Source organism: Punica granatum, chromosome 4, assembly GCF_007655135.1.
Source record: "Punica granatum isolate Tunisia-2019 chromosome 4, ASM765513v2, whole genome shotgun sequence".
Lineage (NCBI taxonomy): Eukaryota > Viridiplantae > Streptophyta > Magnoliopsida > Myrtales > Lythraceae > Punica > Punica granatum.
Genome location: NC_045130.1, coordinates 8,651,455 through 8,678,722, shown reverse-complemented (window position 1 = coordinate 8,678,722; position 27,268 = coordinate 8,651,455). Strand labels below are relative to the sequence as shown.

The following is a 27,268-nucleotide window of genomic DNA, read 5'->3' as shown; positions in this document are numbered from 1 at the left end:
TTTTTTCCCTCCCTTTTTGCTTCTCCTCTCCTATGCTCTGTATTTTCCCCAACAATTATTGGAGTTCGCGTTACAATACTATAATACATGAGAATATTGATCATATACTGGCACATCAAAGTCGTGTGAGTAACTTTTACTTAAATATAAAATGATACGTAATTTTTTTTAAAAAAAAATTGTACGATTCAGAGGATAATGTATCAGTCTGCAACTGTAAGTTGTATAGCACAGATAAACTTATTTATCGCACTTCATATGTCTTGTTCGAGTACATATATGTAGGGAAAATCATATAATTACTAACATTTTCATTGTATGTATGAAAAAAAGAAGATCACATTATTCCTCTTGCTATTGTGAAATATTGAGATAGGCTGAAAGGCACAATTCATTGATAGCAAAGAAGATATATTTATACAAGTTGTCGTGCCTAGATAATCGAGACTAGATGAGAAAGATAACCCAAAATAAAGAAGGCATAAACTACATAACAAAATACAAGAGTCACCAAGAAAAGGAAAAAAAGAAAAGAAAAGCGAGAGCTTCCTAATATAGTACAGGAAAATCATATATTCCCTGATAGCTGTACTTGTCAGAGAGAGAGAGAGGGAGAAATAATGGATCAAATAAAGGTCTACAAAATATAGAAATTTAAAGAAAAAGCGAATCCTTTGCGGGCAGTGAGAGAGAATGTGTTAGGTTGGAAAATTCACTCATTCAGGTAAAAGTTATTTATCTTATACGACAAAAAATGGAGGAAATTTGGACTACGTTGGATTGATGGGATACGATGCATATGGATCATTGTATATTCAGTCAAAAAAGATGGGATAAAGATGGAATTTAAACATGATCGAGGATTGGATGGCTCCCTGGAGCTTCAATGGCTGTCTCCTCGCATCCTTCCAATCTTCGATCATATTTAAATTCCATCTTTATCCCATCTTTTTTTACTGAATATACAATAATCCATATGCATCTTATCCCATCAATCCAACATAGTCCAAATTTCCTCCACTTCAGAAGGACATAATTTGTATTTCAATCTAAGCATAATTGTCTAGCTTCGTTCCTGGATGGATGTGAAATCTTGTTACACCCTATAACCGAGTTACCAAACATGCCTTAGTGAATGAAATTAAAATGTGAAGGGTGAAATCAATATAAGTTGGTTCAAGGGGTTCAACGTGTGTTCTTTTCAAGTAAGATTTCATGTTCGAGTATTATGAATGGAGAAAATTCACATTTTGAGAGATTTACCTCTCAAGGGGGCTGACCCGAATTGATTGAATTAGTCGGAGCCTATTGAGCTTTTCGATATAAACATGCATACCGCAAAAAAAAAAGTGAAGGGTGAAAAGAAAAGTTATGGACATGTATTAAGATATATATATATATATATATATATATATATATATAGCATTCCTGATTAACGAAAGAAAATCGCTAGTTAGGGGATGATTTTCAACAATAGATACCATACATTAAACCAAAAGTATATGAACTCAAGGACCATCTCAAGATATAGATTAGATGATGCTTAAAAAGGAAAAAGAGAGAGAGAGAGAGAGAGAGAGAGAGGCTGCAAGAGATTAGATTTTCTTAATTCGTAATTTTTAGGTCAAATACCCTTTCTGACCAATAAGAAAATAAGCGAGAACTAATTTATGTTATAAAATTAAAAGGAGAACGATGTGGATGGACAACAATGAATTATACATATCATTGATCAATTTATATTATATTTAATGCCGACTCACATGATCCATGCATGGGTCCAACCAAGCATATGTCATGATTGGCATCATGCACAGTCCATGGACTTTCATCGTACATGACGTACTTCATATTCACTTGCTGAGCTGGCCAGCGATACATTCAAATGTTACAATTATATGAATGTGTGTGTGTATATATATATATAGGTTAATTGCATCGGTGGTCTAAAAAATTTCATGAATATTTTAAGTTAGTCAAAAATATTTTTTTAATAACTTGTTGGTATAAAAAGTTTCAAAATCATTTCAATGTAGTACATTCTGTTAATTGGCCATGAGGTCGTTAACATTTTGTTGATGTGACCCGTCATATGCATGGTTATCAGAATCGCGATTCGAATCATAGAATCGTACGATTCTACGATTCCAGAGGGGGTCTCCGATTCCGATTTAACGAAATGAATCGGGATGGTGCAATCAGGTCTGAATTGCACGCTTAATCGCCGAATCGCAGAATCGGCCCAATTCTGCGATTTTGGATTCAGGCCCGAGTCGGCCCAAACCGGGTCTCGAAGCGGGCCGAAACCCAGGCCCAGAGGCCCTCTTTTTTCCCCCTACTAACCTCTCCCCTCCTTCTTCCTTCTTCCCAGTCGAGTTTTCCAATTAACCCTAATTTCTTCCATCGTCGATCCTTCTAATTCGAGCTTGTCGTTCAACCATTGCCCCTAAATCTTCAAGTTTTGAAGAGTTCTGCCCTAAATCTTTCATCCACCTGTGATCGCGAGCTTCCATTCACCTGCTTCTTTCAACGAGCTAGCTTGTCCGAGACTCCGATTGTATCGATTTTGTATCTGTGGTCTCAGGTCTGTACTCTGTAGACTCTGTACTGTCTCTCTCTATTTTCTTTCGGATGTATTTCATCAGCAAATTTTTGTATTTCAAAATTGTCTTTTGTTCCTATTCGTGAGCCCTCATTCTAAGTAGTGCCAACCTTTCTTCCTCCCTTATTCCAATATAACTTTCTATCTCGAAGGCTTTAGTGGGACATGCTCTTGACTATATGACAGAGTAAAATTCTCTGCCTATTTCAAGCTTACACTAGTAAGCAACTCATCAGCATTTTCGAGCTTATTATTGTCTTTTGCATATCTATGCAGGAGCCATCCATTACATTCAGCGTTAACGGTAACATCAAGTGCCAAGATTTACGGTTACTTAGATCAAAGGTGGACAAATTGTGATTTCATAGAGCTTAACACTAGTAGCGCAAAGTATTGCGGTTGGAACAAACTCTTTCTTTTTGCTTTCTCTGTTCTTTTCATCTCAAGTTTACAGTAAAAGAATCCTCACTCTTCATTTTCTCTTGTATACTTGGTCAGGCAGATTGGACAAAATTATCGTATGAATAATGCTTATGATAAGGAGCTAATTGAATGATATTAGGGACGGAATTGTCAGGAACACAAATAGGTTATATGATATGAGATAGAGGTGATTGTTCCCAACATCAAGGATTGATTTTTTTTTTTTTGCTTAGGAAAGTATGCTACACATATATATATTCTCTTTTTAATTACAGGTAGAATCTTACGATTCACGATTCGAATCGCGATTCATGATTCTACGACCCTTGACCGATTCTAGGTAGAATCGCGATTCTAACAACTTTGGTCATATGTGTCACTTTTATTACGTGAAATCAATCAAAATGCGTCACGTCATTTAATATGAAATAAAATTTGAAAAAGTCCAATAAAATACAGAAAATAATAAAAAATACAAAAAAGTAAAAATTTAGAAAAAAAAAAAATATTAGTTTTAAAATTTTAAAAACAAAAAAAAAAAAAGGGAAAGGGGGGGGAGAACGGGGGAAAAAGAAGGCGAAAAAGAAGGGGAGGGAAAAAAAAAAAAAAAAGGGAAACGGGGAAGGGGGAAAAATTTTAAATAAGGGGAAGATTAAATTTATTTTTAAAAATTTAAAATTATTTTTAAAAACTTTTAAAAAAAAAATAATTTTAAATATTTTAAAAATAATTTTAAATATTTTAAATATTTTAAAAATAATTTTAAATATTTTAAAAAATATTTTAAATATTTTAAAAAATATTTTAAATATTTTAAAAAATATTTTAAATATTTTAAAAAATATTTTAAATATTTTAAAAAATATTTTTTATTTTTTTCTAAATTTTTTATTTTTTTATGTATTTTTATTGGATTTTTTCAAATGTATTTTCTCTTAAATGACAGGGCACACTATAATTGGTTTCACGTAACAAAAGTGACACATAGGACGTGCCACATCAGCAAAATATTAATGGCATTAGAGACAATTGACGGAATATACTACATTAAAACGGTTTTGAAACTTTTTGTACTAACAAGTTACCAAAAAAACATTTTGGACCAACTTGAAACATTCATGAAACTTTTGAACCACCGGTGCAATTAATCCATATATATATATATATATATATATATATATGTATATATATACCAACCCTCATCCGGCACGTGCTTTACTCGTGGGACACTGACTTCTGGCTTCAATGAAATATTGGTCTTCCAGAGCGAATGAATATTGGAGTCTTGGAATTGTTTAGTTTAGATCTTTAGCCCGTTTTTTTTCAGGGTTAAAATCACAAAAAATTTAATTTTAACTTTAACTCAACCCACTACACAACAAAAATACACATTTTTCAAGTCAAAAATTTTAACTTTAACTTTAACTCAATACACTACACAATATTTGTCCTTTTCCACAATCAAAATTAAAGTTACTCTAACTCTGAAACCAAACGCACTGTTAATTTTTTGTGCGAATTAACTTGTAAGGAGAGGTGGTTACTGACTATAAAGAATAGAGTGACGGTTTTCTAATTCACGTGTGCTCTGAATTAAGACGGAAACTTTCACATTATTTTCTTGGGTAAATTACAAAAAAAAAACCCAAGTTTTGTAAAATGTCTCAATTTTGTCCTAAATTTTGTTTTGTAATAGAAAAATCCATAAATTTTTTAAAATGTCTCAAAAATGACCTCCGTTATAACTTCCGTCAATTTTTGCCTACGTGTGACCTACGTGGACTGTTAAAGGGACCCACCATCAGCAGCAGCAAAAATTGACGGAAGTTATAACGGAGGTCATTTTTGAGACATTTTAGAAAACTTATGGTTTTTTTTGTTACAAAACAAAATTTATGACAAAACTGAGACTTTTTACAAAATTTGAGTTTTTTTTTTGTAATTTGCCCTATTTTCTTTCTTTTTTTTCTTTTTTTTAATCTATATCTATAATACATAATGTAAAATAAAATCGGTACATTTATGACGGATTAAATGTACTCAAATAAGTAATTAATTTTTATTTTCTACAAAATATTTTATCAATTTTAATTTAATTCTCTACAAAATGATTCATGATAAAATGATCTCGAAAGTTTTATAAATCGATAGAAGTTCACATTTCACATGTTAAAATATTTTAAAGAGATGGTGTATGTAAGTTTCTTACTCTTATTGATAGTGGAACAATTTGAGTATATATATAGCCTTTACATTGATGACGTAATAGTAAAAAAACTCGTCTAGATTATAATTTATTTAATATTATCTGTATAGTTCATTTTAGAAATTTTAAAATATTAATAATTATTCAGTAACAAATTTATTTAGGAAAGATTAATTATTTGAATATTGACGATAATTTAGATTACAATTTCTAGTAGATACCTCTAAATTTATAAAAATTACATACCTATATTTAAATATTATTGTGATGTAAACATTGACCGGAAGAGGTTAATTTCGAAAAAAAATATTATGTATATTTATGTATTTATTATATTTATTTAAGAACTATTTATATGATAAATGATTTGGTTATGTACATATGTCTTATTTCCAATTAAAAGTGACATGTTCATTAAAAAAATCAATTGGTAAAAGAATTAAAAGTAATTTTTTCGTAACTTTGGTTTACATACATTAATTTTATGAGCTTAAGATTATGCATATAATTTTGATTGTTTTATTGAAGCTGCTAGAAAACGATTTTTTTTAAGTACCTTCAATTATAATATTCAATATCTTTGTAAAAATTTAAATAGAATAAATATTCCATAAACCCGTGCGATCTTGAAAGTAGCAGAGTTAATTAGTTAACGAATTTTTGGTAGGTAACTAGTTAATGAATTTTGAATATGGTGAAACAAATTTTCTTTTTAAATGATTGTTGCCAAAAATAATAATAAAACTAATGCTCTACCCCGTGTGTTGTACGGCTTAATTTTCATATATTGGTTATCATGCTATTTTAATTGATCACATTTAGAATGATCATTTTCTTATTTTTTATAATATTAGTTTTCATTATGAAATGCAATTTGAAACAATAAGTTTCAACAAAATAAAGAGGTTTTGTGTAAAAATCAAAGTAATTTTTAATCATACATAGAGTAAGTTTTAGGATTCAATAATAATTTTGCAATTAATTATCCCGTGCATTACACAAACTTATTTTAATAATATATATGTATGTATTTCATGTAGTATTTAAGCATTTATGATGTTAAATATAATAAGTCATATATATATTATTAATTTCAGTATTTTGACATGATCATTAAATTTGTATATAAAATGCAAATACTATTCGAATAAAAATTGAAAGTGTTCAATACAGTTTTATTCATAGATTTCATTTCTTAGTATTTTATGTTTTTCTAGTAAAATTTTAAAATTTTCATTAACATTAACCATTCAGTTTTGCTTGCTTTTGATTAAAAAAATATTGTATTATTTGTTAGTATTATTTCATAATTTTGAAATAATATTAATCTTTTTATACTTTTTCGATGCATTAATCGAAATTATGGTTTCATTAACTTAACGGTTCATTTTTTCTTGCATTTGATTAAAAAAATGATATTGTAACTTTTCTGCTAGTATAATTTTTCTAATTTCTAAATAATTATTATCTTTACATACATTTTCAAATGAATTAAGTGAAGCCCATTTATTGTTTACTTTTTGATTAAGAAATTAGTGTACTCTCTTATTAGTATTTCATTATTTTCAATTAATTAATGTCATGGGGTATGCAAAGCGCCGAACCATGAGGAGCTGAAGATTTGAAGATTGGAGCGACGACGTTAATCCTCTATTCCTGCTTTACTATTTATTATATATAGATTATATTATGTTTACAATTTTAAAAATAGTATTTATGTTTTAATAGATTTTAACTGCATTAATTGAATTGCATTTATTGTTTTCAAGACAATTTTACTATATGTATAGATAGATAGATAGGTGCTTTCATATGATGTTCTGACTATGTCCGTTCTGCAACTACATTGAGTGTATGAATTCTGTTCATAGTGAGCATTATATAAACACTCTTTGCGTTTCACATCGGAGAGAACTTGTCCAAGCATTTACATCAGATGTCCCCCAGCACTCTGTGAAACTTAACCTGCCCCATGGTCGTCTAGAGGGAGAGATGACGATAATGAGAAATATTGGATGAATATTAATCACCGAAACTAAATGTGCAACTTCCAGCAAATTGACATGTACAATCAAACAATTGAAAACCGATAAGTTTTATAGGCTCTGCAGAAGAGAATGTATCAGTATCTGACTAAAAGTTGCATATCAAGTAGGTGACTGACAATTACCTGCTTAACCGATGGTCTTAGCTCCCTTTATCGTGCTATATTGTCCAAAATTATTCGGGGTCAAACGTCGACAGCTTGTCAATCCACTTAGAGTACCTGGGAGGTGTATGTTTCCTAGATTTTGATCTCGACCCAACTCCAGAAAATCATCTTGCTTCTACTAATAGGACTTTGAATCAGTTAGGAGGCATTCTTTTCTCTGTTTTATCAGTCCAACTTCTCTTCATGTCTGCTACTAGCAGTGTTCTGCTACCTTTTTACAGTTAGCAGATTAAATGTAATTGGCCCGTACGATTTTCGTGGCTATGTACTTTCCCAAATAATCATACCCATTGAAGTAGAGAGCTTCGATTTCTGCTCTACAGCCACTCTGTGTCATTAGCGCCAACTCTTGCAGGTAACTTTCCTGCAGGATTGAATGTGATCAGCAACAACTCGAGGCCTTGTGTATGTGGTACAAGTGTATGAGATAATATACTATACCGGCAAGATTTCCAAAGAGATCAAGCTTTTCGCAATTTGTAGGTCTTTTGGCTTCAATGGAGTGAGAGATTCTTGAGGAATTAACTCCAAATCATCTCCTCGCAATCCCAACCACTTCACATTACAAGCTGGGAGAAGTGATTGCGAAAAGCATGAATGGTTATTAGCAAGTTTATTCTAGAGTGACAGTATTTCTATTCGAGACGGTAACCAAAAGAGTTTTACCATATCTATACGCTTCAAGGCCCATTCCTATGCTTCCGAACTTGAAGGTGCAAAGAATAGCTAATCCAGCAGGATTCCTAGCAAAACAAAGTCTCACGAATCGGCTTTCTATTTCCTGACAATATGTTGCTTGACCTAACAAGGATAGGGATATTCTTACCAGTCTACCAGTGCTAGAATTGGCAGCTCAGGAAAATTCCTACTCATTCGATGAAGGAGAAATCTATGAACAACTCAAATTTGTGAGGTTAATTATCCCATTAGCTTAAGCAAACACATACCTTTTAGCACGATGTTGCTAGCGAGAGATGCATCAGAATATTTGTGAACTAGTATTTGTTAGGTTGATTACCTGGTTGCTATATCTGGGTATCCTCTGGCCGTGATTAATATGCTCGGAATCTGATTAAAAACACGGTCCTCCACCAGGCGCTGGAATATTGCGTGCTAAGAGTCCAAGGTAAGAAAAGGCAGCATAAGATTCAGAACTGTTTTGTGTCTTTCTTCAAAAAGAAAACAAGTAAAAAGAATACCTTTTCCACCAAGATGATGTAGCGTGCATCTGCCCTCATGACCAAATTGCCCAGTAAACTCAGGTCTCCAGAGATTGCATGTCCAGAAGAGCCAGTTGCACCACAATCAATCTCCTCTTTACCTGGCTCCTAAGAATCAATGAGTGGAAAAGATATTTCAGTTGAAGCTGAAAAGGAGATAAAGGGCTAGTCTCTGCAGGATACTATTCAAAGTAATCATACAGAAAGAACTGCACAGGACATCTGAGATGAGCATTTTTCCTTAAACTACCATCGGAATCAGCACACATAGTTAAAAATGTTTACAAAACCTTGAAATAACCATGCTTCCTGCTACCTCTTTCCAGTAGTTCATGATTTTGCATAGAAAATGATTACTCATCACTCAAATTAGTCTAGAGCATCGATCAGCTTTCAAATCACTCAGAAATCAAATAAAGCAACTTATTTCAGGTCGGTCAAGGGAAAGGCTGAAAGGCGGAAGATCAATAAGAGATATCACATTCAGAAGTCACTTGCTGCAGCAACGAATTGGATGTTAGGGAACAAGATTTTGCAAAATGAGAAATAAAAAGGGAAAAGGTTTTAGGATAAGCTATGCCTGCAGCAACAGGCGTCCAGCAACAAGTCCTCTGCTAGATGCCATTATTCCAAGACTGAATCGGCTACAACGAAGCAATGCAACAACATCTGTCTCCCATGCCATTTTATTAACTCATTCAATAACATGCCTAGAAAATACCGCAGAATCTCAATGCAAGTAAGGTTCAGTCTGACCTTGGATCGTCCTGTTAACCTGCAGCTGAGAACTGAAATAATTGGGTGAGGTACATAGTAGTTTGTAAAAGAGCTCTCGCTGCGTGACTCGCTTTCCCTCAACTAGGATCTGAAAGCACATCTCCATCACCTTCCATACTGCAAGGCATCATAATTACAAGACGTAAAAGAAGAAACACCGTGGAGGACAAGAAACTTGACGGTGCTGAGCTGATAAAAAAGAAAAGGCAAAACTTCGCCGGAAAAGAGAGCCACCTCTACCTCGAATAAAAGCTTTAGCAGCAGTTGCTTTCATGAGGGAACTCGTGCAAAATGAGTGAGAGAGGAAAATCCACGGAACATCAGTCAATAATCCCCGACTAACTCTGCTGTTACTCATCCTTCTATTGATCTGAACATTTCAACATAGTGCTAAAGCCAATTCAGAAAATTCATAATTATTTGAAATTGTAGAAACTTTTATTCAGATGGGCTGCCGAGAACTTCGATACGCAAGTTCTTCCGATGCAAATAGAAATACGTCGAGTAAGCTACTGATGTGTTGCTCAGAAATTCAGAATTGTGTTATCCAGCAATTAATTTCCGAAGAATTCCAATCAAGCAAAATTCTAAACAATAGAAAGAGATTCGAGACTTTGCCTCCAACGAGGCTGCAGTCCAAAGCTAAACCACCAGCTCCGAGTGGCAAATTGAGCTGAACGGATTAAACAAATCGTTTGATAATGGCTCAAACAACCGGAACCTCTATGATGAAGGTAAACAATTTATCTGACTCTGACCAGAGACAAACGATCGAGCGATAATGTGCATAGTATTCCGAACCATACGTTACGATCACGATCAAGAGGGAGCGTTTCGTCCATTGTTCAAGAACTCGAAGGAAGGTGGTGGTGATGGTTATTGTGATGGTGACGAAGATGCGTAGAGTACCAGAGGGAGAAGTGAGATTGCAGGTTCCGGGGAGTTCAGTATCCTGAGGAAGTTGAGCACCGCGATTTCTATCCTCGCCCGGACCTCCGGCGGGGGGAGAACGTCGGCATAGCAGAGCTGCTGATCGGAGAAGAACGTCAGCGACGATTTGCACAGATCTTCCATCTCGTAGTCCTTGCGGATTCAAATTTCTCGGTTCGCGCGCTCAACGGCGGAGGGAGAGCGAAGCAACTTGCCTCCGCGTTTCGGGATCCGAACCGACCGTTTCGCTGTTCCGTCCGGTCCGTGTCCTCGCGTTTCGAGAAGGCTATATTGCTTTTCGCAAATGCACCCTCGAAGTTTCATACTTGTTCAAATTTTCCCTGTTGAGCCCCCATACCACTGTTGACACAGGAAAGGTTGCATCTTTTTTTTTTCCCTTCTTCTCATTTTTCGAAATTTTTTATTTTATAAATTTTTTAAAAATATTTTAGTGTAAAGTATTAATTTTTAATTATGAGTGCTGCTATATCCTCCTAATAATTAATCAACTTCAAAATTATCGTGATTTAAAATTCCACTCTCAATGACATAAGTTGTAATTTTCACAATATCCAAAGACTATTTATTAGATGTGAGTGAGAATTTGAATTAGAATGATTTTCGACACACCATTTAGGATGATTTAACATTTTTTTTGGGTGGGAGAGGATTTAGCATCTATATATAATTATAAATACTAGAACAAAGCACCGGACAATACCATGTAGGATGTAGCTAGCTCATAATTGAATGACTCTTGAAGTTCTCACCAATCACAATGCTCAAAATGTCGTAGTATTATTAACTCACATAATCATCATCATGAAATTCTAAAAACTCTTTAGTTACGGAATATGAAAAGTTATATCATATAGTTTCAAAAAAAAGATTTTTAAAAATAATTATATGTTTATAAACGTTCTTAGTATATTCACTTAAATAAAGCACAAACTTTTATACCCTACAAAATATGGAAATCTAATTGTTTTGGAAACACAAAAATATTCAATTAACTATTTTGTAGCACATTATCAACTTATTTGAGAATCAAAATTAAGAATTTTAATTGAAATAGAATTAATAAGAAATAAATCATAGTTAAGAGATGAGTCATGTTAACGCAATCATGGGTGAATATTTGTTAGTCGTGAACATTTTAATATCATTTATAAGCTTATGCTATAAGTGGTCAATCCTCTCTTAATACTAGCCCGCGCGTTTGGGCCTAGGTTTTCTTTACTCAAAAGTTAATGTTGACATCTAATGCCCTGCTTACTATTACCTAATTAATACTGTCTTTCCCACATGCATTAAAATAATCTTGAAGACATATTACATGGAATTGGTTCAATAGGGGGGCTACACGTGCACACAGCGATTTGAACATGAGCTTTGATATCATGCGAAAATTTTTAGATCAGTATATTCATTTGATCTATGAGGTTAATTATTAATTGCATAGTCTATAATCTACCTCTCAGACTTATGTTCATTGCTTCCCTTATGGCAAAAAGCAAAAGAATTGTGTAATGCAAACATTACACATATCTTATTGAATAAATAAATCAAGTCGTATCAACAATATTAATCTAATTTAAAATTAGATAATTGTGCCATTTTAAAAATTCACATGATATCAAAGTGCAGGTTCGGTAACTGAAAAAGAACAAAAGGTAACCCAAAAAAAGTGCAGGTTCGATCGTGCACGCATTGTTCGATGAAATTGTAAGCGATAGGCTTTCAAATCTATTCTAATGCACGCATGAGGGGAGTAACTGTAAATAAATGAATACACCTTGATATATTTGACGAGCTTAATCTTTTAAAATAACCGGTATTGAATCTCAAAATCTCCCTATAATAATATATATGCATATGTGATCTTTGTAATAGTCCAATCAACGATTGCTTACGAAATGGAAAACTGGAAGAAGGCGGCTGCGTGCTGGTCGAAGGACAAAACCATATCCACGAGAAAAGGTTAATCTTCATGTTTTATCATTAGTTGCCAAGTGGCATGCATTTTCCAAACTACCACACCATCTTCAATTGCTCTTTTCTTCAAGCCATCAATAATCGATAGTTTAGTTGTTTAACAATATCCTAATTAAAACTCCTTGTACTTCAAGTCCCTTTCCATGCCAATTAACAGTATCATACATATACACGCCAGTAGAATTCATTATACGTACATGTATGTCTATATCATTCAAGCCAATCACAACCGAGACATACATACTTAATCATACTGGCAATACGTGGTCTCATGATTATTATGACATCGAACTTTCAATAACAAGCAACACGGTATGATAACACAACACGATGGTACAGAATTAGTAGTCAATACACGGTATGGAACACGATCGAGCGAGCTATATATCCCGGGAGTGTCACGACTTAATTCTCATGCAAGAAATCTAGAGTTTAAAGAGACAGGGTCTTGAGTATTTGTAGGGCAGTTGAACTGAAGAAGTTGGTGGGCGGAGTGGATATGGCTTTCTAGCTACGTACACTTCTGAGGTTTACCCATAAGTTATGAAAACCTTATGCCTTTTCTCTTATAAATATGGGACTCTCCACTCCATTTCTAACCTTCCACCAACCTCAAACCCTAACTTGGGGACGCTTGAATCGGAGCAAATAGCCTTATTTCAATTCGGTATGGAGAATGGAAAAGTTCCATTACTACCTCTAGCCCTAGATCTCGGTACGAGCAGCTCAATCCACCCGTCGGCCATTAACTCCCTGCAAATCCCTTCATTATTGCTTCCTCCTAACCTATTACAAGAGTACTGTCAGCTGTCCAATTTGGATGTGGAATGGGTCAATAATTTTCTTTTCGGTTCCATGACGAAGTTCGGTATCAACAATGACTCTCAGAAGCCTACTTCACCAGCGCCTGCAGATAATGCGTCCTTAACCTCTATGGTTGGTGCTAATAATGTTGTTGGTCGTGAAGGAAACAATACTAACGATGGATCCTTGGGAGCAGCCGGGTCGAGAGTTACTGATAACAGGAAAGTGACCGGAAGGTCGAAGAAATCGGTTCCACAGAGGGTTGCTTTCCATACTCGGAGTGCCGATGATGTTCTTGATGATGGGTACCGGTGGCGGAAGTACGGGCAAAAAGCTGTGAAGAACAGTAGTCACCCCAGGTACATATGTGCATATCATCGTCCTATATATCTGAATTTTTTAGGGTTCTATATTGCGTGGTTAAGTTACACATGCATATAAAATGAGTTGCAAGCAATGACCCATAAAATAAGATTCAGTATGCGAACTTCATTTCAAATTTCCAGATTAATTTGGACTACGTTTTGACATGTCAATCGATATTGCGTCTGAAATCTGATCAGTTTAACTTTTGTTCTACTATATATGAATCTATCAAAACGAAACAAATACTATGGTCAAATATATGTTGTTGAAAAACAAAATATTCGGCTCCTTTTTATTAAAATTGTCGACCTAAAATCATATCATCACGAAACTTGAGGTGCGTGTCCTTATACACACACACACACATGTGATGTGGTCTTATTTTTTGAATAAAGTTCTAATTTTAATGTACATACTGAATGAATTGTTTCGTTTTAAACGACATGTGCACACACACACACAGGAGCTATTATCGATGCACGCACCATACATGCAATGTGAAGAAACAGATCCAGCGACTTGCAACGGACTCGGGCATCGTCGTGACGACATATGAAGGGAAGCACAACCATCCGAGTGAGAAGCTCATGGAGACCTTGGCTCCTCTGCTGAAGCAACTGCAGTTGCTCACCAGATTCTAGCAGAATGAATTTGCTTCCTCCCAGTCGTCAAAACCATGCAATTGTTGGAGTACAACCACAATCAACGACACATGTATTTGCAGTGCAGAATGACAAATAAAAACCCTTTTTAAAGCCGTACAAGATAGTAACGCAACAGGAGCGTGACATATGAACAAATTATGTATATTAGACCACGTCATGCATAGTGCGGTGGTACGTTTATCTTTTTTCTTAATTAAAAATGTAAATACTCATTCACTTGTTTTCGTTTTAAAATTTATTTTCTATTTGTTACTAGAGAGATCCATGAATCTAATATAATGAAAAGGAAGTCACAATATCTAAATAAAGAACACATATAATCCCATAATAAGTATCGAATCTCGGATCTATTAACTAGAAAGTCTTTTTTTTTTCGGTAGGCTAATCGGAGCAGCAGCTCAGCAAATGCGAAACAACAAAACTAAAAGGAAATTACATCAAGCAAAAGCGGGATAAGGTAGCCCCAACGGTGTCGCCGAATAGCAGCGAAGTGATTCTGGTCAAAGCTTTGGTAAAGTGAGACCCAAGTGGCAATTGCGTTGCCATATGAGCCACCCAATCAGTGCAGACATTCCATTCGTTGTAGGTATGATGGACCTTGACACTCCAATTCTAGTTAAGTAACATTCGAATAGCGTGAACAAGACCAGCCACATGTGGAGCACCATTGTTATCTGACATAAGCAGTCAATGGACTGGTTTTGAATCCACATCTAAAATGATCTTCCTGTAACCTAACTCTCAAATTCAGCCATTACAGCCGACTCGATCCCTATATTGTGAGCAAAACCGCTCAACCATCTTCCATCAATTTCCTGAAGTAGACCTCCCACTCCCGCAGCTCCAGTGTTCTCTTTCGAGGCACCATCCGTATTAAGCTTGAGCCAATCACTGTTGGATTTAACCCAAGAGATGAACCTCCATTCTCGAGATTGTTTAAAACCCTTATGGGATGAAGTCATGGCTTCGGAGTTCACCTTAGAAAGAATGATGGTAGTAGTCGAGTAGTTGGTAATTATGGAAAGAATCTAAAATTACTGATTGATCCCTAGATCCAGTGGCCGTTAATTCTTTTTTTATGTATTTTTGTCTTAGGCATTTTTTTGCTGTGTAACTTAATATCCGGAAGACCAATAAGTCCTCACTAATTCAGTTCGACCTGAGTCAACTCACCAAGAGGTAAAGTTTTATCAGCATGGATTTTTTCCATTCACAATACTTAAACTCGAGTACCGAAACGCTATAGGATGCGGCAGAAGACGTGCCAAATCGGTACTTCGAGAAAAACGGGTTTTAACGACCCTGTCTCGAGGGAAACGACCTCCGGAGCACAACTCAAGCCTTCAGCCATAAAAAGATGTGATTGAGGCCGAATTCCATCATTTATGGTCTCAAACGGGCAATTTTATGTTATTTGAGTATTTTATGCAATTTTTGGAAAAGTTTATTTCTTTTGTGTAATTTGAGCGTTTTTTAATCATGCCGATTTCCTAGAAATTCGAATAATCAATAGGGAATTGAAGGTCGTAGTTTCGATATTCTGCGGAATCAATGGGCTTGTGACAGGTTATTCGCTTTTACGCTAGGTATTAGACATTTTTAGAGGGGAAAAAAAAGTGACACCAATAGTACCTCTTCCCTATAGGTAGTACAGATAGAGATAAGGTAGCCAAGAAATAAAATTAGGCTCTTAATTAATTGATGACACTAGTAATATGCAAAGGAAAAGTTTGTAAGATAATGATTCTAACCTTCATACTGGAACTCGTCCTTGCTTCATTCTTGGAGAGCTAATTAACGCAACACGCAAGAAAGTGGACCATATATAGTCCCGTGCAAGGAGGGATTTAGGATTCCGAGTAAGAGGGGCGCAAAATCTTTGAGGGGTGAATATTAGGAGTAAAGATGAGAAATTCACCGTAAAATTAAGTGAATATAAGCGAATTTTTGGATAAAGAAATGGTAATTTTGAGGGGGTAGACTCGCTTTCTTAGCTTTCCTCTCGGTCCATTACTGGTCTGATAAAAAACTGCAGGACCAAATTTATGCATTAGTAATCTTGATGCATAAGATCAGTATTTATAATAATTCAGCTATGAGTAATACTATTAATCGACAAGGCAACAAGTGGCCCGAGCCCATAGCCGCCGTTTTTGTATTGCCTTCTTCTGCCTAATTACGAGTCCAGCATAGGGACGGCAGCTGTGCGGTAATGGTGCGGATATTTCGAGAACCGCAATCATATCGCGATTTAAAACCATGCACCGTATCCGCATCACGTCTGCCATGATTTTGAAAATTAAAAATCATATTTGCACCACTAAAAAATCGTGGTTATGCGCACCGCACTGCACCGCAAAATTAAATTAAATAAAAATCAAGAAAGACATAGCAATTAAAGAAATAAACAATACAAAAACCTACTAAATAAAAATTATCCATAAATTAGTATTCTATCCCTACCATTTTATTAATTTTTATTAAGTTGATTAGGAAATCAAGTGAGATTGAGATTGGGCTTGGAAAGTTGGTTGAAATATTAGTCTAATCTATATGCGTAGAAACATAAAATTGCAGCGTGATTTTTATCCGTGATTTTTTCATCAAAATCACATCAGCACTATACCGCCGCACTTCTTGAAATTAAAAATCATATCCATACCATAACTATTTGGTGCGATGATGTAGTTATTCGCGAATATGATTTTCCACCAATACCATTGGCATCCCTAGTCGAGCACGATGCCATATCTGATTATAACACGCATCAATGAGGTTTTGCTGTTGTAAACACCTAACCGGCAGATTGTCTTCTGTGTGCGAATTTTTTTTGCCTTTTTTTTTTTCGGGTAAGCAAATTTTTCGCGTTCTACCAACCTCATAAACATGGCGTAAGAAAGCATTAGTGAGATTGCAACAAACGAATTAATTGGCTATCAAGGACACAAATAATAGACAATAAACCTGTACGATTAATTCGAGAATTTCGTTAGTTAGTTCTTCCCACCATTATACATAGTTGCGAGTTGATATTTTCATCAATTCGGTGCGTTAAGTAAATAGCGATAGAGAGGAAGAGCGATGTACAAAGAGGATAACTGATGATTTTAGTCGAGTTAAGTAAATCGACCTAGACAATTGCCCCTTTTATGACTTCCAGGCCGGCTAAGGGGAGAGGGTGGTGGCACTGGTCAGTTCTAGGAGAAAGCATGTAATATCACAAGTCAATGATTGTTAAACACATCGTAACAAATGGTATCAAATCTGTAACATAATTATTATGTAATACCACATCATATACCGTCCAGAACTGACGTCTCTCTCTCTTTTTTTCTTTTTTTCTTTTTTTCCCCTCATAGATTGACTTCAAATAAAATAACTTTTGCCAACAGCGTTAGTGGCTAAAATATGACCGAAGGATGGCATTAACCTTTTCCCCGAAGGCCTGATGACGAAATTGGACATAACCAAAACCGTCAAAATTAGTGGACCAAACGGAGACATATCCCAAGACTGCAAAACACTTTTTACATACAAAAGAGATATCGGGGCATCGACCAAATGTTTAGCTATAGTCACTCAGCTAATAACAGCCATAGCAAACAGACACAACCTATGCCCGTAGGTTAGCATGTGTGTTTCTGACCCATAGCAAACAGTCACCTGCGTTAGCATGCATGCGTGATTGTGAACCACCATCCCCCCACCCCCCCCCCCCCAAGTCATGTTCGAGATTAACCCGTAAAGCTAACCCAGAACATAAACAACATTTCAACACCCCAACCACGTAGAAGCAGCCTTCATGATGTCAAAAGCTAGTTCTGACTGCATGTGATCCGATCGACTAACCCATATACAATCTAATCGGTACCACAGCTCAAGCAGAAACCCGATCTTCTTCACCCCATGAAATAGCTAAGTTTCCGTTACTGGTTTTTTTGTGCATCACCTGTGCTAGTATTTTTGTTATTTGACATTGAAGCCCGCAAATGGGGTGGAGCGCTCAAAGAGGCGGAGACGGGATTTGATGGTGCTAGCGATCCACTAGGTCGAGTTGGCTGTGTCGGTTGAATCACGAGCTGGCTAATTTCATCTGAGAAAGGTCGCCCAGTTATGCTACCTCGCATCCGGCCTGCAGGCCGCCAGTTCTGCTCCGATGCCAAATCTCCCGACCCATCAACCCTCGGGGATGGTTGACCTCCTGCAGTGCTGTTCCCTCTTTGCTCCTCGCTCGGTGTAGGCGCTCTAAAGCCAGGAGGTCGAGAAATCCCTATCTGTGGAGGTGGCGCATGCTGCCTATGGGAAGGATTACCTTGATGAGAGGGAATCTGGAATCTCGAATGTGGGGCCCCACTTGTCGTGGGTGTTTGGACCAATGGAGTCTGAAAACGAGTCATGGGGTATCTGGGGGTAGTTGGGGACTGGCTCATTGGAGGCAGCATGGTCTGGTTCAGGGCTTGCTGTAGATGTTGGTTTTGGAATCCCATAAAGAGTCCAGTGGATGTTCCAGGCCAAGCTTGGAGTTGATTGGGACGCTGTTGCAGAGCAGGACTAGCCGAGCGATTCGTAGCCTGCTGAACCAATTGAGGAAGAGAAAATGTATTACCCTCAGAATTTCAAAAAGGGGTTACAAATTGAACACAGCAGATGTGTATAATTAAAACCTGATTGCCTCCCATCTCTATGACTCTATCTGGTTCCACTAAATTGCTCTAACTTCTCCACCATTTCAATTTTCTCGAAAAATGGAAGATTAAGAGAATTTTGTGGTGGACTGCAGTTTGCAAGATATTTTGAGATCATGTCATGGGCTGCGCTATCCAAAACAATTCATTACTTGCTTTCCTCATTTTCTTTTAAACAAAAATAAGGAAGTGGAGAAACCAGAAAATTTTTACCAATTTACTAGAACCAAACAAAACCCGACTATGTTTTGGCTGTAATGCTTTTTGACCGAGGATAATTATAGTAAATAGTCTTCTAAAATACCAAAGATCCTAGTGGACTGAAGTATGAACCCAAGAAATAACGCAAGCAACAATTTAAGAGAGATATCAAACCTGCAGTGTCCTGGCTGGGTGAAGTGACGATGGAGATGAAGATGGAATAGATCTCAAAAATTGCTGCTGGGCCAGAGGAAGGGTGGCAGTAGAAGCTATGGAAGAACTGTTTAGGATCACTGGGTTCATATCACTTCTTGATCTCAGCAGCGGATTTGGTGTTTGGTGCTGAACTGGCAGGGCTTGCACTGCTGTCGGAGTTCTAGTCACATTCACTGGAATTGGCTGCCTGTTCCCATACCCATTCTCGTTATTCAGAATGGAATTTACCATTACTGACTGCTGTAAGTGCAAAGTATTTGCAGCAGAGAGCTGACTTTGCAATATTGACTCCCCGGAACTGATATTCCTGAGCCCATGAAACCCTTGATTATTGAGTGCTGAAGAAATGGAATCAGTAATAGCAGGAGATGTGAGGTTTGAAAGCATAATTGGCTCAAATGCTCCACCACCGGCAACTTGTGGGTCCAACCCTGCATTTGAATTTGTTGGCCCTGCAAGAGCTCCCGACCAGAAGTCGCCTTCTGGATGAACAGGATCACGGTTGACAATGTGAGTCTGGTTTAAACCCCGTGGTTTCGTGTCTTCATCTTCAATGTTGACAGTAACATCCATCTCATCATTGTCCTCTGTAAGGTCAAAAACATCACTTACAGGTGGAGGGTCAGTAGATCCTTCTGCCGTAGAGATCTTATTGTGTATGATATCAAAATCACCGTCGCTCTCCATGACAGCCTTCCATGACCCATCAGCAGAGATCATGACGCCAGTGACATCACCACCCACCTCTTTGAGGATCTGTATGGGAGAAAACATAATTTATAATAATATATTATAAAAGAAAATAGAAGTGGATCAATCTTTTACCAGATTTGGGGAAATATCAGACAAACAGTAGCAGTCGCAGATATACCTTAGCAATGTTTTGATCAATGCAGAGATCAGTGAAGCAAACATACTGATTGCAATGCGGGCAGCGCCACATTGGCCGTCTTGAATTTATGCCGATAAAATTACTAAAATCAAAACACTGAAGCAAGCATTTTTAAGTTAACTTTTGAAGGGAAATTGAACAGAACATAAACAATTATTATTGAGAAAACCAACGTTTACAGCTGGGGCATAATAAACAATGCACAGTGTATTTATAGGTGTAACTCACCTGAGGATGTTTGCATGAGTGTCCTTTCACAGGAACTTTAATACGTGAACGGCTGTCCAAATAGAAAGCTCATTAGACGGGCATAAGGCATACAAGTTTCTACTTACTGACATGGAACAGTGGACAGTAGAAAAAAGAATGCACAGATATATACTGAATCATGGGCAGATAAGCAGCAAACATAAGCCTGTAGACCTAAAAGTTAGCGAGTGGATATGTTTATCTAGGACTCAAACTACTGTCCAGTACATTCACAGAGATGGAATGCCCCAGGTAATCAACAGATTCACTGAACAAAAAGGATGAAAAACAGAAACAAAATTGCGCCAGATACAGAACATACCTAATGGGACAATTTAGAGATATTCTTGATGGCCCCTCAATAATTTCAGAGTCTGAAATTAGCAAGAACGAAATATATTACCGGTGGGCATATAAAGAACCCATATTACAGGAAAAAGAAGTTGCAAAGTGCTGAAATGTGCATAGAAAAGAATAAAAAGCAATCCTAAAGTATATACTTCTGTCCTTATTCCATCAGGGTTACCTGAATCTTGCGCAGCTAAAGTTGGTGAAACATAACCTTTCAGCTCACTAGAATCAAGTGGCGACGTCACACTCATAAAAGCAAGAGCTATCAAACAACGGCCTTGGGGGGGGGAACAAAAAAATCAGTCAGCCAGAACTTCCGACAAGATCATAAGAGTTTTTTTTTTTTTTTTCAAATTTTTTTTGGTTTTTTTTTTTTTTGGGGGGGGGGGGGGGGGGGGGGGGGGGGGGTGGGGAGGAGAGGGGGAGTAGTTTACCATTGAACTGGCCCACAGCTTGGAGAAGATTGGTTCCATACTTGAGCATTGACGTAACATTAGTGGGCATTTGAGGCCCAGTATCCTAATGCAGAAACAGGGGATAAGTTAAAGTGAATATTGAAGGCTTAATGCCTTAAAGCGCACAAAAGACAAGCAGAATGATACATACCATGAAAATATTAGTTCTCCGGTCCACCCCTTTTCCATTTAAGAGAAAGCTACAGAGGTTGGAACTAGGTGTCAGAAACCTAAAAACAGCTCAAAGCAGTGTAAGGTGAGGCAGCTAACATATATATCATACTTTACTTGTGGAGGGCTTATTATGCAGGCAGAAGTCCCCAGCTTATCTGTCTGCGCCACAAGTAATCTCTGAAGAAAATTTAGGAGTTAGACATTATGGTAAGCAGCAGCGTATCAGGAAACATTAACAATCATTAAATGGAAAGATTCTTACTATCTTTTCATCTGGAGAATGTGCTGTATTCTTCGAAACGTGAAAATCGCTGACATAGGCCCCATATCCAGGCTACAAACAGATGAAAAAAATCACGATTACGACTGCTACTTAGGAAATATAATAATGATCAAAGGAGGATGGTGTGCTACCTTTACTTCAAGTGTTGCAAGTATCTCACCAATCTTCATTTGTGGATAGTATCTGTAGAAACAAAACCCGCAAAGAAGGTAAGGAGTAGATAATTCTGCAGATTACCGAACAATAAAATCCCTACCTCTCAAAAATTGTTGAAATTGTATAAAGAGAATCATAGGTTTCACTAATATCTCTTGGATTGTAGAAGCAGCTTCCGACCTATATGCGCAAAAATGATTGTTACGGCCAAAAACCAATGTTACTGGCAGTCCATTGAACTGAATTTAACTCTTCAGAAGCAGAAGAAGAAGCATACATCATCAAAGAGGGCGAAGAGCTCTTGCCTCTCCTTCTCCGGAAACCATCCAACCTTACAAGCATTCTATTGTGCAAAAGAGAGTAGAAAAAGTAATCCTTCTTCTTGATCAATATCAAGCTTAAGGAAATAAAGTACCAGAGTCTTAAGTACCTTAACAGAGATCATCAATACCATGACGAGTGCTTGTGAGCAAGCATCACTTTTCCGTCGGCAAATCTACTTGCCCAAAAACATGTACAAGAAGGTATCGTTGTATGAGCACATATGCATATAATTACAAATACACACACATATATATATGAGACTCCTCTAGCAAGTTGAGCATATAGCATCCCATGTATAACAGAGCGCATGAAAGCGAAGCTAATTTATGTTACAAAGAAGCCTGGATTCTGGAAAAGTTCGGCTAGGAGAAGCATAAAGCACACATATATCCAGGGAAACTATTAATCTATCATACAAGCAACAAGGGATCCTTTTTCTCGTACTACACTTTTTTTCAAAGCATGGAAAGTAGCCCTCTAGGTGCAAAATGCAAATAAGTGGCATTTCACAACAAAATTTGAGGAAAACCAAAAGAGAGTGAAAGCTTATCTCTCATTAATGAAAGCATCTCAACTGCCAATTAGAATTTTATCTTTTACATATTTTCCCAATCAAAACTTAGCCACAGTTTTCTAGCCTCCAAAAGAAAAGGAAAGCCGAGTTCTAATTTTGCAAGCTCTCAAGGCAAGACCATAAACATGAGTCTAACATCATGTACAGAAAAATTAATCATTGTAAGCCCAGTTCTAATTTCACCTACTATGGTATCAGGTACAGAACAAAATGCAATCAGACATGCAGAGTTTACTAGTGAACACTTGGCTTAGACCTCACTTGCAACATTAGCTCTGAGCAGTGGTAGTACAAGGAGCAAAGCATGATATGCTACAAAAGGTGTCTCCAGTAAAATGTGCTGACCACAAACAGCTTTTTAATTTATCCTGTAAGTAGCCACGAACCACACCTAATTTATGCAAGGAATTCATATTTCTCTTCACCATACAGGACACATTACATGATTATATAGCAGAGCCAATTCCATCAACAAGGCACATAACAAGGAAACGACAGATAAGAATAACGGCAGAGAACACAATTATTTCTGTGCTACAGAGAACAGCCAACTGATACCAAATATTAAGATATGAGATCAATATTCCTTCCATGTACATGTACAATTCCCTAAATAGCTCCCCTTCACGGCACGAAAGCTATGTGCAGCGTGGACAACCTAGCACAATAATACTCTCTATAGAGGGACGACAATGACAAACTGCAAGAAATTTAACAGACCACATGAACAGTCCGAATTAAAAGGGGTTAGCCTGCCTCGATTGAGTTTGCTTTCAACATCTATCATGCTACATCATAACAGAAACAGAAAAAAAGGCATGTCTTATTTCCAATCAAAAGGTAACAACATATATATACAGTAAAAAGCGGCAATTCACGGAGGGAAAAAGCCTCAAACGTTATCAAATGGAAAGCTTGCTCAAAGCACCTCTTTGAGTAATTCCGGTATATGTGCAACCTTCTCTGGAATATCATTGTTTGCTACTGCGTAATCAATCCCTCTGATTTTGAAAAAAAAATTAAAAAAAAAATCAGTACAATGAAAAGCAGAAAGTGAATCGATAGATCGGTACCCATACTGAGCATAAGCATCAATTTACAAACTTCAACTCCATTGTAAAGGAAAACTGGAAAGACGCCGTAGTCCAAGTCCACAAAACAGGGAACTCAAGCTCAACGGACAGGGATCTCCAAAACATTCGGCCTCGGCTGGTTCTCTAGCAAATTTTTTGATACTAAACAAACAATTTCATGCATAATTTAGCCTAAATTGTTCAGATTTCCGACAAAAACCCACCTCGGACAAATAGAACGAGTGAAGGGGAAAAGGAACAAAAGCAGAAAATTGGAGAAATCAGAGCACGCTGACTGAGATGAACTTGTTCTGGAAGCGAGAAAAGCCTATACAAGCGAGCAATGAGGAGTGGGAGAAGGCAAGGGGAAGGACCTGGCGAGTGAGAGCAGGAGATTGTAGTACTCGACGCCGTGGGCATGCTGAGTGCTAGCAGGGTCGGGAGGAGCAGCGAGGTGCATCGAGAGCCGCTCGAGGACGGCTGCGACTCTCAAGGAGTTCACCATGGAGGCGGAGAGTTGGTACAAAGTGCTGACAGCGGAGGAAGGCGGTGGGGAATTTATCGCCGTGCTGGCCATCCCGCCGTAACGCCACGGGTTCCCCGCCCCCTGAGCTTCTCTCTCGGCTATTCGCAGCACGACGCCCACGTTTACGGCAAAAATAGCGACATTTAACTGACCTGACTCCCTCGCTCAGGTGGCGTTTGGAGAATTATTTTAGCTGTTTTTCGTTTAATTCTAGTTTTCCCAGCTGGAAAAAAAAACGAAGAAGAAAATTTGATGGTGCATTTGAGAGTTAAAGTAATTTTGATTTTGATTGTGAAAAATGATAAATAATTGTGTAGTGTATTGAGTTAAAGTTAAAATTGAGAATTCTGTATTTTTATTGTGTAGTGTGTTGACTTAAAGTTAAAATTAAAATTTTTATGATTTTAACTGCAAAATTAAACGGAGCATGAAAATTATAATTACACAAATAAATTTGAAAATTTTTTTTTTTTTTTACAATATGAAGCTCATGACCTAATAGTTTCACTTATGAGAATCGAACCTGAAATCTCTAGGTTACTGAAATTTCTAGGTTACCAAATGAGGGTATTAGCTATTACACTGCACCTCTTTCTCATTTGAAAAATCTTTTTATTTCGATAAAAGATTCAGTTTAAATATTACGAGATGATACCCGTCCTACACGCTGTAAGACGTAACTAAGTAATAATGAAATGAATAAAAATAAATAAAAACGAGTTAACTTTTAAATGGACGGAGGGGAGAAAATGAAGAGAGAATTGTGGAAGAAAGTATTGGTGAACGGATGGAAGTAATGTGTAAATTTACTAATACACCATTGATCTAATGGTTCGAGATTAATTTTGCTATCTTTTTATGGGCAATGTAGGAAAGTGAATGTCACACCAATCACCTCTTTTCTAATATATATAAGTAGTGATAGATATATAATACGATAAATTAATACTTCTCAATTTAACCGTCCAACCTTCCTTTTCTTCTATTTTCATAATTTTCTTTTTTAATTTTCCGATTTAAAAACATTTTTGAAAAAAAAATCATGAATATTAAATGACAATATCACATTAATCGACTTCACACGTAGCGTCAAATCTGCAATCACGTCGGCAAAAATAAGAGTGGTTAGAATATTAGGAAGAAGGACAATATTGAAAAATTTAGACCGAGAAAAGAAAAAAAATAATACAACAATACGTAGTAAAACTCGCTAAACTAATGGAAATATTCACGGATAAAGCATGTAAAAATCAGGGTTTACAGTATTGAGATCATATTCGTGTTTTTTGGCTCGCGTTACAAGATTCAATCTAAAAAATGTCTCACGATCCTCACAATCCTCACCATTTAAATAATTCAACCTGAGAATACCCGAGAGAATAACATGTGGCTTCTCAAATTCACAATTGTTGTTTTGATACAAGATCATTTCCCCTTTAAATAAATATAATACTCTCTTAATATATCAAAGATATCCTAAAATTCTAATACATTTCCTTATTCAAAAGATATTACAAAAATATCTCTAATATTCCTAGAGGTTTTTATACCCCATTTAAAAATTCAAAAGATATAAAAAAAATGGAAAGAGTAATGCTATTCATCCCGAAGTCAATCCTCCGAAAAAAGTTTTGAATAGAAACAATGGTAGTTTGTAATTTAAAACATAATCAAGAATAATATTTTATTATGAGGGATTAGGCATGCCACATCATCATCGTCGAGCTGGAATAGAGACCTTTTTTTCTTGTATCTTAGTAGATAAAAACCTAACGGGTCACTAATCCAATTCGAAACGGTGTGGACCCACTAAATGAATAAAACTCTCCAAACGTGAATTTTTCAATAAAAAATGTCTCAAATCTCGCTCTTCCTTTTTCATTTGATCTCATTGCTATTTTCATGGTCTTCGAGCTGAATATAAGACGCACCTCAACAAGAACCTTATTTTAAAAGGTAAGAGTGCCATATGCATTTATAAAAGTATAGGCGATGGTGTTGATCCTAATAGTTATTGTCTATTTACATAATATTAGAATAGCTTTCCCATTTTGTCACCATTTGACACTGCTACACAAATGGCCGAGCATCCTAAGTCTGCATTATCTATTACCTCCTTGCTGGTAGGGCTCTCTAGCCGGTCACTCTTTGTTGGTAGAGCATCCTAAGTCTCCATCCCTTGATTTCTCTTGATTTGGGAGGCTTCACAAATCTCGCCCTTCCTTCTTTTTGTTTTTGTCCTTTTAATTTCGTTTGTATTAACTTAAATTTTTTAAAAAAAATTATGTTTTAAATGCATGTTAGCAAAGTTAACGCAAAATGTAACTGTGGGGCTAAAGTGACAAAAAAACTCGAAAAATTAGGGATAAAAAATAGCCAAAAGAGATATTTATGATCAAAATGATAAAAACACAAGATTAATAACTAAAAATGTCCTCTTATCAAAATCTAACACTCCGTTTGGTTTCGGAGTTGTGGTTTAAAATTTTAACTTTAACTTTAATTTAATACACTATACAACAAAACATACTTTTTCAAAGTCAAATTGGTGGGCCCATATATTATTCAATATACAATCTTATACACTACCCAATAAACTACACAACAAAATTGATGGGGTCCACAGGCCCTACATTTTTTTTTTCTTTTTCATAACTAAAATCAAAGTTACAAATTTGAAATTTTAACTCTGAAATCAAACGCACGGTAATAAACCCTTTGGAGAAATGCTGCTAATGCAGTCCGTTGATTCCCATGCCAGCACTTCAAGTACATCCAATCACTGCCGGCTACCCCAGCTCTAATGGTGCGCTGCAATACAGTGGATCACTCACCGCCCCCTTTAGAGCATAGTAGATAACGCCACGTGAAGTCCCTTGCCAAAGAACAATGGCCGAGCGAGCGTAGGC

At 36.4% G+C, this 27,268-nt stretch overlaps 3 protein-coding genes across 5 annotated transcripts; 1 reads left to right on the top strand and 2 right to left on the bottom strand.

Annotated features, from left to right (window-relative positions):
• Window positions 1-7,115: 7,115 nt before the first annotated feature.
• Window positions 7,116-10,649, bottom strand: LOC116203285 (meiotic recombination protein SPO11-2). The gene is made up of 10 exons (XM_031534960.1): window positions 10,350-10,649; window positions 9,681-9,810; window positions 9,420-9,557; window positions 9,244-9,332; window positions 8,643-8,771; window positions 8,462-8,556; window positions 8,270-8,332; window positions 8,110-8,186; window positions 7,885-8,012; window positions 7,116-7,807 (listed from the first exon to the last, which is right to left on the bottom strand). The coding sequence occupies exons 1-10, from the start codon at window positions 10,512-10,514 to the stop codon at window positions 7,673-7,675; spliced, it is 1,149 nt and encodes a 382-aa protein (XP_031390820.1). The 5' UTR covers window positions 10,515-10,649; the 3' UTR covers window positions 7,116-7,672.
• A 2,193-nt stretch (window positions 10,650-12,842) lies between these two features.
• LOC116203143 (probable WRKY transcription factor 12) lies at window positions 12,843-14,452 on the top strand. Its single transcript, XM_031534807.1, has 2 exons — window positions 12,843-13,528; window positions 13,999-14,452. Exons 1-2 carry the CDS (start codon window positions 12,909-12,911, stop codon window positions 14,174-14,176), a joined length of 798 nt encoding a protein of 265 aa, XP_031390667.1. The 5' UTR covers window positions 12,843-12,908; the 3' UTR covers window positions 14,177-14,452.
• Window positions 14,453-17,446: 2,994 nt separating this feature from the next.
• On the bottom strand, window positions 17,447-24,533 carry LOC116204004 (E4 SUMO-protein ligase PIAL2). 3 transcript variants are annotated; one of them, XM_031536013.1, is made up of 16 exons: window positions 24,208-24,533; window positions 23,689-23,761; window positions 22,293-22,358; window positions 22,140-22,205; window positions 21,963-22,042; window positions 21,838-21,889; window positions 21,686-21,757; window positions 21,533-21,600; window positions 21,401-21,449; window positions 21,229-21,313; window positions 20,970-21,071; window positions 20,766-20,817; window positions 20,423-20,474; window positions 20,174-20,290; window positions 19,261-20,058; window positions 17,447-18,774 (listed from the first exon to the last, which is right to left on the bottom strand). In XM_031536013.1, the coding sequence occupies exons 1-16, from the start codon at window positions 24,408-24,410 to the stop codon at window positions 18,127-18,129; spliced, it is 2,583 nt and encodes an 860-aa protein (XP_031391873.1). In that variant the 5' UTR covers window positions 24,411-24,533; the 3' UTR covers window positions 17,447-18,126. The 3 variants fall into 3 exon arrangements, with proteins under 3 accessions (XP_031391873.1, XP_031391874.1, XP_031391875.1); XM_031536014.1 differs by having other exon boundaries at window positions 17,447-18,771; XM_031536015.1 differs by lacking the exon at window positions 23,689-23,761 and having other exon boundaries at window positions 24,208-24,346.
• Window positions 24,534-27,268: the final 2,735 nt, after the last annotated feature.